Here is a 15,119-nt window from a genome sequence, read left to right on the forward strand (position 1 = left end):
GTGACCTTTGAACTTTAAATTCCTATCCACCAATAGACCAAGATCCTTTGCCTCTTCAGTTTCTTGTAGCATAACCCCATTAATATAATATGCTGCTAGAACTCTAATCATGTCAAAGTGCATAACTTTACATTTATGAACATTAAACTGATAGCAATTTTCATTTGCCCAAATCTCCAGCCTATTCAGATCATTTTGTAATTGCTGAATATCAGTAGCATCCCTGATTGCAGCTTTTCATATAGTATCCTATTAAAATGCCTTAAAAAAATCCAACATTATCATAGTTATCTATTCCCTTTATCCAACTCGGCTAAACATTGTTAACATTGTTATAAAATATGAGCAAATTGCTAAAATGACCTCCTTTAGTAAACCCATTCTGTTCCTTGCAGAGTATAGCATGTTTGTCTACCCATTTCTGTATGCTAGTTCTTACCAACTTCTCTAAAATTTTCACTACCACACCAGAGATACTGATAGGTCGGTAATTAGGCACATCAGTTTTTGTACCACCCTTGTATAGTGGAACTATCACACATTCCTGTTGTATCATTCCTGAGCTGAGACTTAAGTTATACAAACATGTGAAAGGCCTGGCCAATTCAGATGAACATTCCTTTAGCAAAAAGACTGATATTCCATCTTTCCTTTAGACAAATTCTATCAATTTCTATTATAACCAAACCAACCTAGTCATTGATGATTGTATCTTTTTGTAGGTATTTAGTAGATAACATAGGAGTTAACATAATAATTACAATGATATGCATCAATGGATGAAAAGGGAAATTGAGAGTGCTATTTATGGATACTTTGAAATCTTACAACTCCTAAAATGCAGAATATTAAGAAAATCCAGTGAAAAACTAAGTTATTTGCATCCAATATTTGTGTGAGACATTGTCAACAATAAAGGAAAATAATATAAAATTTATTATATTTGAAAGATAACTATTGAGAAAGATTTTTTTGATCATCTTTACACCAGAATACTGGGTTGTATGAATGAAGCTATAACGAACTATGAAACCTTTTTCACAGATGTTAGAAGGTCTTGAGCAAGATGGAAAATGTGGTAATGAATGAATGACTTAAGATATTTTGATGTATGTATGCTTTACTCCAAATGGAGTAAATGATAGCGATAAGTGAAAAAAAACTTGGTGGTGACAGCATTAGACATAAATAGTCCATTTAAGCTGAAGAAGAATAGTCTTTTTCTGAGTAATTTTCTCTTCCTTGCTTTATTCCTTGTGAATTCCAGTGTCTGGTATCTTTTGTTACACGACCTTGTTTCATAAGAATACTCGCTTTGTTGTCTTTCTTTTCTTTGTATTATTATGTACATTTCATTTGATTCTTACCTATAAAGTTTTATCGGTTACTATTTCTGACTGCTTGATACCTAATTTGCTATATAAACATTTATTGATTAAATCCTTCAAAGTAATCTTGATTTTAATATGACCCCCCCCCCCCCCACCACCACCACTCACATACGTCATAAACTTAAAGTACATTTAAAGTACTGAATGGACTAAGATTAGGTATCAGCAATTATGGAACATGGAACTTTTGAAGACATTCATTTGAACATTACAAGGTTTATCAAATGAAGATGAGGAATGGAGTTTACTTTCATCTGTAAAACTGGATAGAATTGGGAGTACTAATAGACAGTTCATTAATCTATTGGAGGAAATGAATTCACAAAAGTACAGAACCCTTAGGCCCTTATCTTTCATTAGGGAAAGCTTTCACCACCCATTGCACAAGGGTCGTGCAAAGACTGATTTATCCAACTATCAGCTAATCAGGAGTGATGATGGTTAAGATTTTGAAAAGTTGGCTAGGGCTTGCATTCAGAAATGGGTTGACAGAGAATCTCTACTTTGCAATGAACAGCATGGATTTACCAAGAGAAGGTCATGTTTTAGCAACTTACTCGCATTCCATAATAATGTTACCACTGAGTTAGATAAAGGGAATGGATACACCATGATACTTTTGGATTTTGTTAAGGCTTTTGACAGAATACAGCATGGAAGACTGTTGCATAAGTTGGAAAATATGGGATTGGATTATAAACTGTTGGCATGGATAAGAGGATGACTGACTGACAGTTATCCTCTTATCCATGCCAACAGTTTATCATCATTCATACTTTCTTCCTTTCAACTTTCCTTCCATTATTTCCTCAAATTTTCTTTATGGTTTATTATATCTTCGCTTTCTGGTATGAGTTTTTTCATTAACATTTTCAATATCTCCTCTCATGATGTTTATTTTTATCCTTGTTCTCACTAGTGTATGATATTACTAGCATAATTAACATCTGGTAACAGATACATTTAGTATTTTCATTGAAAATATTAGATGGGTTTTTTTCAAGTATTTTCAATGATATCACCAAATAAAGATGTTTTTTTTTTTTAATGTAATCAGTTTCATTAAAAAAACTTCTCCATTTAGTGATCTCCAGATCTGTTTTCTTTTATATATAATTTTTATTTATTTTTTTAGAACTGTCAAGTTCTGGGAATTAGAAAATTTTCATTTGGTATCATCCACTGAAGGAGATTCTGGCCCAGTTAGGTAAGTTGCTGTGCCTCAGCTGTTTTAAAGCATTTGAGTCAGTAATGCTGATACTCATTCTGTTTCAGAAATGTTCTAATATATACAATTGCTCATCAAATAGATTAATTTGCATTAAGTTGGACTGTGTTAGAATCAGAGTTGGATAACTTAGAGGAGCCCTTATACCCATGTGGAGAGGAGTGCTGACTGTGACTTCTGACTCGGTTCTAATCTTCATCTTCCCAGTTATTACATCAACATGAATTTCAAGCAGTCAAGAATGGACTGATAATTTGGGACTTTGACAACCAAACTGTGTTTTGTATGGGCTGAAACTATCAGTATATTATGATGGTACCTCATAATCTGACATCATGCTAGCTAAGGCACTGCTTTGTTATTCCTGGACCCCCTGACTATTTTCATTGAGAGGGTGAGCACCAAAAAAGCTAGCTACTGGAATAACTCCAGTCCCTGAAGGTGACTGTACTCAATTGATGTAAGAAGCATCAGTGGAAACGAAGTAGATAGAAACATCATATCATGATGGTTGATGTTAGTGGGTCAAAGAAGTTCGAAACAAGCTTGATTTTCTAAATAATAGCTACTAGAATGATTTATTCAGGCACTAGAGATCACAGAAGATGGGAAGTAGCAATATTATTCAACACTTAATGCCAAGTTATATTCCTTAAATGGGAGCTAATCTCAATTATATTGATGTGGACAAATTTTTGAAAGGGAAATTAGACAGTATTTGTGCCAGTAGTCTCAAAGAAGGCTCTAGAGAAGTAGTTTCTAGGTCATTAGAGATAGCAGTGAATATGAAGTAGCAGTTAGTACTTTAGTACTTGTTGGATATCTAAACAGCAGAGTGGGAGGGGGATCTGTAAATGATATTATCATTTACAGATTTATGTAAATGATATTATGGTCGCATAGATAAAATGGTAGGAAACACTTCAGAAGAAGACTAAATTAATGCAGTTAGTAGTCTTACAAGGAAGGGGGGAAAAAAAAAAAAAATATATATATATATATATATATATATTTATAAAAATAAATTTAACTGACTAGAACCCGAGAAAGTATAACAAAAACCTTTAATACATCACAACTAGTTTCATCGGTGATCCGACTTCTTCAGGTGAGAAATAAAAATTGGGAACGCACTACTAATTTATATATTTGCAAGGATGAATTCGAAAGAAGAATCATCGAATCAAAAGAAATAGTTCTGGACCCTTCACATTTAAACAATAATCTTAGCTACAATTTACCCGATTCCCATAGCGCAGTAATCCAGTACTGGCGCTCAAAAATTAGCTGTCGCACACATTCTACTCATGCCAACGGTAGCACGCGGTCACCTATTCAAATATGACTGTTATTATTCTGCTTTTTATTAAGCTGTAAAGTTCATTTTTTACCGTGTTATTTTATGTCTTATGTTTTTATTTCTCACCTGAAGAAGTCGGATCACCGATGAAACTAGTTGTGATGTATTAAAGGTTTTTGTTATACTTTCTCGGGTTCTAGTCAGTTAAATTTATTTTTATAAATGTATACATCCCGAGTAAATCCTAATTTCAACAATATATATATATATATATATATATAAGATCTGACAATATTGGAGACATGATAAATAAGACTCATATATATATCATTCGCACATATTATAAGAGCTGGTGGTTGTAGTCCTTTTGAGAAATACTTTCTGGGGAAGACTATTCCTCAGAATTGAGGGTAGGTAGAATAAAACACAACTGGGAGTAGCATGTTCTGTGAGTCAGCTGTTGAGCTGTAAAAGAATGTTGAGCAACTGTTGCTCATGTTTCAACACATCAGTATTCCAAGGTTTGCAATACTGATGAATAAATGATGATAAGTTAGAAATAATGTCGATTTATATACATTCATGATATCCTGTACATTGTTTGGTGATCAAGAAAGATGATAACAAAGATGGTGACAAGTTAATAAATATATGTAAACTTAAAGGGAAATTTTAACTATATTTTCTTCTTTTAACTATATAATTTCAACTATAAATTTCCCTTTTTGTAGTGCAAACTTCCTTTTTATAGCCTAAGGAAAATGTTCCTAAATATTTATTTACTGTTGTTTAATTATAGTATTTTTTCCTGTGTGTATAATTTTTATATATTTTTTCTTGTATAATACAAGAAAAAATTAGTAAGCACATCTTAATAAAATGCTTTCATAATACAGTCAGTTGCTTGATGCTGTTTGATTGGAAGAACGTGTATCTAGGATGCAGAGAACATTAATAAAGACTTTTTTTTTTTTTTTTTTTTTTGCCAAATATTGTGTGTCCCCCCCCCTCATGGAAGCATACAGTCTCCTGAAAACTTGGACTCCTTGCTGCAAAATAGACAAATTGACCAAGTAACACATGTAGCTAACAGTATGCTGCAGTACGAGTTTACTCTTAACTGTCATACTGCAACAGTAAATTAGACGTGAAATTATGTCGTTCAGTGATTCCTAGGGAAGTCCAGATTTCGATTATATTTGGCATTACCTCTCACTGTTGCCAAATTCTGACAATTTTCTTCGATTTCTGATATGTAAATGGTTGCCATGCTGTAGACAATTTATTATTATAGTTGTGCATTTATCAAAACAGCATACGCTCAGTATTTAAAATGGAATTGCTCGAACTTTCCCTATAGTTAATTTGTGGTGTTTTTTTTTTTTTTATAGATATTATCACTCTAGACTTCATAAACCTTTTGTAACAAGACCTTTTAAAATTAAGAATGCCATACTATTTTTCAGCATTTTGTTGAAAGTTTTTCCACTTGGTTATGCTATAAATTAAAGATGCCAAGATATTATATTCTTGGTTTCATCCTTGATCCAAGTGTAAGCAAACAAAGTTTTTACATGAAGTCACTTCACGATTGGGCTACTTGTATATAGAGGCTAATGACTTCGCATCACTTGCCTTAGTATCCCATAATGCAATGCTCATATCCTTACGGATATGTATAATGCTATGCATTATGGGAAGGGCAACTACACAGACCTAAAATGTCTCTCTGTTCAATTCTTGTCATAATGAATAATTATGACATTGCTTGCTAGGAATGATATTCTGACATGTACCTTCTTATTATATTCTTGGATCATTTCCATACTTGTTTATAATGAATAAATAATGATATATGTGACTTTTTTATATCAATGCTTTTTTTTTATTTTACCTCAGGTGTATATATTTTAGTATAGAAGGAGAGTGTCTCTTTAGTGGAGCTCAGGATATGCTAAAAGTTTATGGCTGGGAGCCAAGTTGCACATATGATAGTCTAGTCACAGGATGGGGTAAGGTTGTTGACATTACAACATCACAAAATGAACTAGTAAGTAATGTTTTGTATATTACCACTTCAATTCTAATAGCTATATATTTTTATTATTATTATTATTATTATTGCATTGAAGTCTTAAGACTCATCATGGGAGACCCAAAATGACAACATAATATCTGTACTTCTCCAAATCATTAACAGACAAAGCACTCAGGCACCCATTCCATTCATTTGCCACTCTTCAAATGAAAAATCTAGTCCTTGTGCTCATAAACAACTTCCAGGGATGATCTCTTTTTCTACCCCCTTAACCAATGCTGAAACATTCCCCTGTGTCAATCCTATAAAAGCCCTTAAGTAACTTAAATGCTTCTATCATATATCCCCTTTCTTTTTTCAACCTATCAACCAACTTTTGGAACCTACAAATCCCCAGTCTATCCTCATAGAGCATTCTACAGACCACCTCACCATTTTGGTCACTTGCCTTTAGGATCCTCTCCACCACTTCCTCATCCCCAAGGTGACCAGACCTAAGCACAGTAATCCAGATGTGGTGATATCAAGGCGTTATAAAGAGGAATGACAACATAATTCTGCTTGTTACTGTGTTCAATAACCAAGTAATACCATGGGTACTTTAGTAATAGGTTGTCTAAACTTCAACACTATCTGCTACCCCCTCCCCAGATCTTTGGTTTCATCTGTTTCCTGAAGAACAGTTCCCTCAATGTGTTACACATCTTATAATCTTTGTGCTTTTCCAAGTAAATTGACATCCATTGTTTTACCCATACTATCAGCCTATTTTGATCATTCTGCAAGCTCTCTACATTATCTTAATTAACTATTACCCTACCCAGCTTTGCATCATCAGCAAACAACTAAACATTTCCATTCAAATTATTTCCTATATCATTTATGTACCAATTAAACAGCAGTGGTCCAAGCACACAGCCTAACAGCACACCACTAGTTTCCTGGTATCTGTCCACTAGTTACCCTTTTATCCATATCATCAGTTTCATATCGATCCCCATTTGTTACAGTTTGCATAATAGACTTCCACGTAGTATCTTGTCAAATGGCTTTGCAAAATCTACAATATCATTGTGTAGCCTTTCCCTATCTATCTCAGCTGTCTCTCCATTATAAGAAGTTAGTAGATTACTAAGGCATGATCAGCTTTACACAAAACCATGCTGCCCCCTCTATGGGGGGCAGCATGGTTTTGTGTAAAGATATCATGGAGTATCATATTATTATCCCCACATTCCTGAATTCTCTCTTTGACCAACGTTTCCACTACATTTATCACTAACTAATCTTGAGATACTGATTGGTCTTTTTTTTTTTGCTACCACAGACTTAGATCCTCCTTTATGCAAAGGAATTGATTTGTTCTCCTCCACTTCCCAAGGAAGTGGAGGAGAACAAATTGGAGAACAAACAAAAGACTACACTGTTTGTCTCAGCTCTGACAAAGGCATTGCCACTTCCCCCTGCACATTTGCTTAAAATGCAAGCTGATTTCCCATTCAATCCCTCAGTTATATTTTCATTCATATTCTGCAATATCCTAAGTATCTCCATTTCATCAACCTCTGTTCTTACATTAGTCCCTGTCACCTCTGGCATAAGATTATTTTCACTTGGATGATATTCCCTTGCAAATGGGTCAATCAATAGCCAAGCAGTTTCATTTGCTTCTGTCATCTCTTTGCCATTTGCACTCCGTAAGGTTATCTTCCCATAGTTATTCTTCCTCCTACTTACCACATAAAAAAAAAAAAAAACTTTGCAATTTTCTTTTGTCTGCTTGGCTAATTTCTTCTCATAATCAGATTTTGCCTTCCTCACCATGCTCATCATCTTTTTCCTTGTATAGCTTACATAACATTTTTTTACAGCTCTTGCTTAATCATATTACTCATCCATCTAATTCTTACCTGATTCACCCTCCTTACCCCTTGGGTATACAGTGTAATATTGCTTCCTCCAGATACCCCTTGACTATCCCTCCCCCCATGCTCTGTGAACATTTGGTATTGCTTCAAGTTGCCTCCTAAATGTATCGTAATCACTTGTCTTTTAGTTCCGCATATACCTTTCTTAAGTGAAATTTATGTTTTGCTACCTCCCAAATCAAGACCACGTATCAGTTTCCTCAATTGGAGGCATTGTAGCCACCTTAGTTATGGACAGGTCTTCTGATCTGGTAATGAGATCTTATACCCTGAATCTCCTCCATCACATTCTGTTTCAAGTACTTATCTCTCAGTAAGCGCATAAATGGCATTTCCTTTCTGCCATGTGATCCTTCCAATCTATGTCTCCGATATTTAAGTCTCCTATAATAATTAACTGACTTGCACTCATTGTACTAATCTACTGATTCATGTCTTCAACATCATCATCCCTGGCAATCCCTTGTCTATAGCAGCAACCAATTTTATATTTTATCCTATTTGCTTCAATTTCACACCAGATTGACTGAAAAGTATTGCCATTTGTTTGACTGACCTACTCTTGTTGGCTGAAATTTATCTACTGTCATCAGCAGTAACTCACCACACCTGTCCTGTCTATTCTATCTTCCCTGAAAATACTAAATCCATGGCATTTTATCATTGTAATTACATCATCGGGCAGCTGTTAGTTTGGCCTCAGAATGCCTGTAACTTTTGGCAAGAGGTTCACTAATCAATGCTAAGAACTCCTCCCTCTTATTCCTGATGCTTCCTTCCAGCATTAGTATATAGAAACCGTAGCATCCCGTTAGACACCCCCAACCATCATTTACATCCTGAATTGACTACCTCGTTTGATATTGTTGCCTGAGAGACTAGATTCTGCAATTTTTTGCTCATTCACACATTCATTTTATTCATGAGGATGCTTTCACACAAGCTTGCCTGCATCTTGCCCAATTTCTTTAGTTTTCTGACTAAAGAAATTGGAGAAGATGTTCCTTCTTATGAAGCTCATGCATCATTTGTTACATAGCTGTTTATTTCAGTTCATAATGTGATTGTTTGAAAGGGGAGAAGAGAAATTATTAATAATATTATGTACATATTATTAACATTAGACATTGTAAATGTGATGGCATCTGAAAAGATTTGTTTTGGTTTTCTGTAAATAAATCAAAACTATAAGTGCATAAACTATATGCGTTCTGTATAGTGATTTCTAACTCGAATTATGGATGAACACACCAAACTTCATTTAGAAGAAACAGTTAACTTTTTAAACCACGCATGATTAATTTTCACAATAACTGTCTTGAGAGTAATTATTTTCAGTAAAGTTCAAGGGAAAGTGAACAGACATTTGCCTAAATGTAATTAGACAAAATTAATAATAATAATAAAAATCTGGCATTTGCTTTTCCAGTATGATACAAGATTACAAGTTCAGCCATTTTCCACTCCCGTTAAATGGTCTCCTTCCAAGATATGTTATAAATATCTAAGTATATGCAACATATTTGTATGGAAGGGACTCTTATTTTGTCTTGCTATTATTGACAAACTATAATTACATGATAAAATTACTAGCAATATTAAAATATATTGTATACAGCTGGTTTATTATCCCTGAATACAAATACTATGCATTTCCTGCAGCAGTTTAGTAGCATTGGCTCAGATAACTACAAAAATGAGTTAATCCAGTTATATTCTCCTGAGTGTAAAGAATTATCACACCTTTTAATGGAGATAACTGATGCCTTTCACTTCTCATCCATATTTTTTCAGCTTGGTTGAATGCTCCATATTTTGGTGGATTCAAAAATGTCATGGTAAGTAGGGAGGTTGAAGTCTCTTTAAATTAATACTAAAATCAAAATAATATTCAGCTTTCTAAAAAGTTAAGTAATGTGAAAGCATATAATGGGAACTTATAAAGTACCTTGTATGTTGACAATAATGTGTAGGACATTACATATGGGCTAGGTTTTGTAAGAAACACATTCAAGTCTGTTTTAAAGAATCTCAGCAGTCTTGGGTTCAGTGATATGCATTAAGGAATATTGTCAGCACAGACTTCTTCTTTTAGTTTATCTTGGCAGGATTCATAGCTGACTCTTCTTATTGCAAGATTCATTAAAGTCTATCTTGGATTCTATAGAGATACATTTCTCTCACATTATATCAAGCCACTATTGTTTGATTGCCCATTACCTGAGTTGTGAAATGGCCTTCATAAGTGAGTTATAGTAAAGGTGAATTTATATAACTTTAAGAAAGAATTAGTTTTATTGCTGGTATAGTTGTGTTGTGTATAAATATGGGCAAGTAAGAGGAAGAATGACTTCGGAAGGATAACCTTAGTGGGTGCTGATGGTATTGAGGTGACAAAATCAGATGTAATAGTCGAGTTACTGAGTGATCACTTCTCAAAAGTCTATCACCTAAGTGAGGATATCTCTATACCTATAGCAATACCTAATGTGAGAATTGAAGCTAAAGAATCAGAGGTATTAAATATATTGCAAAACTTAAATGCAAACACTGCGGTAGGCTTAGATGGAATATCAGCTCGGGTGTTGCGTGAATGTGCAAATGAATTGTCAACCCCTCTTACCTGGATATTTAATTTAAGTTTGAACTCTGGTATGGTCCCTAGGGAGTGGAAGTTAGGCAAAGTGGTTCCTTTGCATAAGGGTGGCTCTAAAACTGCGGTATTGAATTACAGACCAATCACCATCTCAGGAGTAGTGGTAAAAGTATTGGAAAAGTTGGTTAAAGACAAAATTCAAGAATGGGTGGATCAGGATATGATACTCTATAGAGGCCAATATGGTTTTGTTAAAGGTAGATCCTGCCTTAGCAATCTATTAACTATTCATAATAGAATAACATCAGAGTTGGACAAAGGAACTGGCTACACAGTGGTACTTCTGGATTTTGCTAAGGCTTTTGACAGGATACCCCATAGAACACTGTTACGCAAATTGGAGCAGATGGGAATGGATATTAAATTGGTGATATGGATAGGAGAATGGCTCAGGGAGAGATACCATAAGGTGGTGTATGGAGGAGCCGAGTCCAGAATGAGGCAGGTGACCAGTGGTGTGCCTCAGGGCTCTGTGCTTGGGCCAATGTTGTTTAATTTGTATATAAATGATATAGGAAACGGCTTAAAGGGAGATATTCAGTTGTTTGCTGATGATGCAAAGTTGTGTAGTGCAATAAAAAATCAAGCTGATGTTGAAAGTTTGCAGGAGGATTTAAATAAGCTGGTAAAATGGGCAAAAGAAAATGGATGTCAGTTCAATGTGGAAAAGTGTAAAGTCATGCATTTTGGGATTAAAAGATTACCGGCTGTGTACTACATCGATGGAAAGGTACTCCAAGAGATTGATGAGGCTAGGGACTTAGGGGTATTGGTAGATAGGGAGATGAAGTTCAGAGGACACATCGCTAAGGTGTCCAAGATTGCACATAGGATTACTTGGTTGTTGAGGAACACACTGACATCCAGAGATAAAGAGGTTATTATTCCCCTTTATAAAGCATTGATACTTCCACATTTGGATTACTGTGCTCAGGTCTGGTCACCTGGATTCCTTGGAGATGAGGAGGCTGTGGAGAGGGTTCAGAGAAGAGTGACCAAGTTGGTGAGTGATATAAAAAAATGCTCCCTACATTGATAGATTGAGAGCTTGTGGATTGCAGAGATTGGTTGATAGGCGAAGAAGAGGGGATATGATAGAAACATTCAAATTACTAAAAGGTTTTTATAGGATTGATGCAGGGGAAATGTTTCAGCTGTGTGATAGTGATGGAAGAACAAGAGGTCATCTCTGGAAATTAAAGAAGAGTGTGGTTAACAAAGGTGTCAGAACAAGGTTTTTTGCCTGGAGGGTGGTGAATGAGTGGAATTCATTGCCTGACTTAGTTGTGAGCTCTTCGTCTGTAAATGAATTCAAGAAGAGATATGACAGATATTGTTTTGCTAGTTTGGGTCTCCCGCGATGAGTCTACTGACTCCATGGAGATACCCGTAATAATAATAATAATAAAATATATGGCAGTAAAAATAATAATATAAAGAAAAATTAAACCAGCCTGCTTAGCTCAAGCAGTATCAACAATGCCCCCCCCCCCCCTCTGTTGGATATCTGGGCTTGAATCGCACTTGGAACAAAGTTTTGTCAGGGATTTTCAACTGAAGGTGTGAGTTAGCTGGTCTCACAGACTTACAGAGGTAGCCAGAAGAACACACACGATTTACAAATATAGTACACTAGCAGATAAGATTAATTGCCCTACCATAAGCAATAAATGGGTTTCGATAAAGCCATGACAAGCAGTTGAACCTAACATGAAAGGGAAGATGGAATGGGAATAAAAAATTTAATAAATAAAAAGGGAAAGACATGGAAGGATGAAGGAGAGGTATAAGTTAATCTGAGTGAATTATACGTGAGGCAGCCTATATGTGGGTGATGAACTTTACAATATGCATATCAGTTTGGCCAGGTCTTAGACTTTGGGGTTAGTTTTCCTGTGGGTGCTCCAGTTTTTCCTCACAGACATAACTGACTTTGAACACTAAATATGAGACATTTTCTTTGGATTTTATTGAATCATATACAATAGTCAATCAGTTTCGCCAGCTTGGGTCTGTCTGGCTTCTTCAGGACGAGAAATGGTTACACTAACATTAAATGCTACAACAGAAGAATGCAGTAACAACCTCAAAATCAGTTAAAAAAATTGAAAAGAATGCACGACATTAAGAGCATAAAGCGTGGAAAATTAATCATTGTTAGTAGATCGCATTTTATAGTTTTCACGTAATTCAGTTCTGCTAAACATTGTGAATTTATTAAGCTTTTCCAATGAATTTTTTAATATCATGCCTTGATTTCTATTGAGATTGTCTCCTGTATGGAGTACCACTGCAGCTTCTTTAAAGTTTCTACATTTGAAATATTCTTCAATGTACAGCATGGAGCTGTTGTCCCAGTCAATGGAATGGTTCGAAATTGAGAAATGATGGGCTAAGGGGTCTCATATTTAGTATAAAAAAAGGACCAAATATTAACAATCAAAATGACTTTGAACACATTGTACATGTACAATGTCCAAATGTGTATCCCATATATAAATATGAATTTGGGTCATTTGTGGCGCATATGCCATTGTTTACCCTACATGACCTCGGTCCTACTTGAAGACCAGTAACAGTAATAACAAATTGATAAAAAGTCCTAAACAAAGTTCCATAGGCATGATGCAATTCTAAAGCAGATTATTTGCATATACTCCCCATGTTTGGTCTAGTGAAAATTATTTCAACAAGGACATAGCTTGCAAAATTTGAAGAATCAAATCCAATTTGTGAAGGAATCAGAACGTTTAGAAAATAGCAAAAAATGGTTAAAAGTCATTGTTTATGTCCTCCTTCCTCAGCAGATCTGCTATAAGGTGCATCATTTAACTGATTTCAAACTTAATTTGGAGTATAGTCATTTCTTACATTTAGGATTACAATAGTAAATTGTGAATTTCCTTTATAATATGATAAACATAGAAGAATGATTGAATAACAGTGGAGATAGTGTGCATCCTTATCTTATATCTGATTTAACATCAAACCATCCTCCTGTACTTCCACTCAAATAATTCTACTGTTCAAACAACTTTTCTCTTGACACCTTATGCTTGGAAAAAAAGGTAAGGTGAAAGAACTGATTGTTTTGACTGGTATTAATGACTTGAAAAGTGAAAAATATTGTATAAGAGAAAATATGAAAGACTTACTAGAAGAAGCACAGCTGCCTTGCTGTAAAGGAGGGCAGTGATTGTAAATGAATCAGTGCATGGTTGTGCAGAAGGAGTGGTGTGTAGTTTGTGGACCTATAGATTGAATTTGATGCATGGAAGAACTTACATAATGCTGATTTATTTCACTTAAGTAGATTTGGAGTTAGGTATCTCAAGAAAGCAGTGTTCACTGAAAGTGCAAAAGCAAAAGGTCAGGAAAACTTGAGTTATTAGGGTGAATGCAAGTGAATGTATTTGTGTGTGCACCCATGATGTTAGCAAGTATGCGAGGATGACACACTTGCTAAAAATGTGGTCAAGTGACAAAAGTGAATGGGATATCAATACAAGGTTTAAAGGTAGTTGAGACCTAAGAGGCTACTAAATATTTATGTATACTAATGCCAGAATATCAGAAATAAGAGGAAAGGGTTTCTGGTACTGGTTGATGAAACCTTACCAAATGTGAAGATTATACTATTTCCATGGGGTGGGGAGAAGATTAGTACAGGTTAATTAATTGTTATAGAGGACTTCAAGAAGATTACAAGGACAGATTGGAATGAAGAAAGATCACATGGTGAGAAGGAAATGGAATTTATTCACCTTCTAAGAGTTAAATTACTTGAAACAGCATGTGATGGAAGCTCACATTTTGTAAGTGTTGAATCTTGTCATAGGATCAGAATATTTGAACATTTATCCATAACTAAGGTAGCACTTTGCTCTAATTGGAGGCAGAGTGATCATGCAGTCTTGACTTGGGAGGTTGCCAAATGTGGAATTTTTAGTGTAGAAGAAAATATTTGGAAGTACAAGGCAAGTTAGGATGTCAACTTGAAACATTGCTATGACATAAGAATTTGTGAGGGAAGGATATTAATGACAAGAAGCAATATCAGGTTGTATACCCAATCTTCAGAGAATAAATCAAGTAAGTGTTAGATGGATGAGTGGTATCATTAAGCAGGAGCTGGGAGGGGGGGATATTCTAAAGAATGTATAAGGATAAAAGTGATCACTAGCTTGTAAACAGTACAAGGCAGAAAATAAAGATCACCATTATGATAAGGAAAGGAGAATCATATGAGAAGAAACAAACCAAACAGGAAAGAAATCCCAGAGTTCTTTCAGTGTGTGTGTGTGTGTGTGTGTGTGTGTGTGTGTGTGTGTTTGTTTGGGGGGGGGGAATGACTATGGAAAAGGTTTTAACGACTGTATACACTAAGACTAAGCATGAAATTATTTTATGCTTAGGTAGACATTATTGGATATTGAATTTGATGAAGGTGCTTATGCTTCTATACAGAATGAAAACAAGAATATAATTTCCTATCAAGTATAATATGCAATTGTAACCAAGCAGAAAAACTCTACCTAAGGACAACAGAAAGTGTACTCTCTCTTGCTGTTTAGACTT

General features: G+C 35.0%; 1 protein-coding gene across 3 annotated transcripts in view; it reads left to right on the top strand.

The window, feature by feature from the left end:
* The window catches only part of LOC150110194 (katanin p80 WD40 repeat-containing subunit B1-like), a 351,290-nt gene that overhangs the window by 168,181 nt on the left and 167,990 nt on the right, over nucleotides 1-15,119 (top strand). For all 3 annotated transcript variants that reach the window (XM_090392102.1, XM_090392114.1, XM_090392108.1), the window contains exons 8-9: nucleotides 2,527-2,598; nucleotides 5,819-5,969. In XM_090392102.1, the coding sequence (XP_090248228.1) occupies nucleotides 2,527-2,598; nucleotides 5,819-5,969 (223 nt within the window). The remainder of the gene's footprint in view (nucleotides 1-2,526; nucleotides 2,599-5,818; nucleotides 5,970-15,119) is intronic.

Source organism: Typopeltis vanoorti, chromosome 1 (genome assembly GCF_054136105.1).
Source record: "Typopeltis vanoorti isolate ZY-2024b chromosome 1, IOZ_Tvanoo_1.0, whole genome shotgun sequence".
Classification (NCBI taxonomy): domain Eukaryota; kingdom Metazoa; phylum Arthropoda; class Arachnida; order Uropygi; family Thelyphonidae; genus Typopeltis; species Typopeltis vanoorti.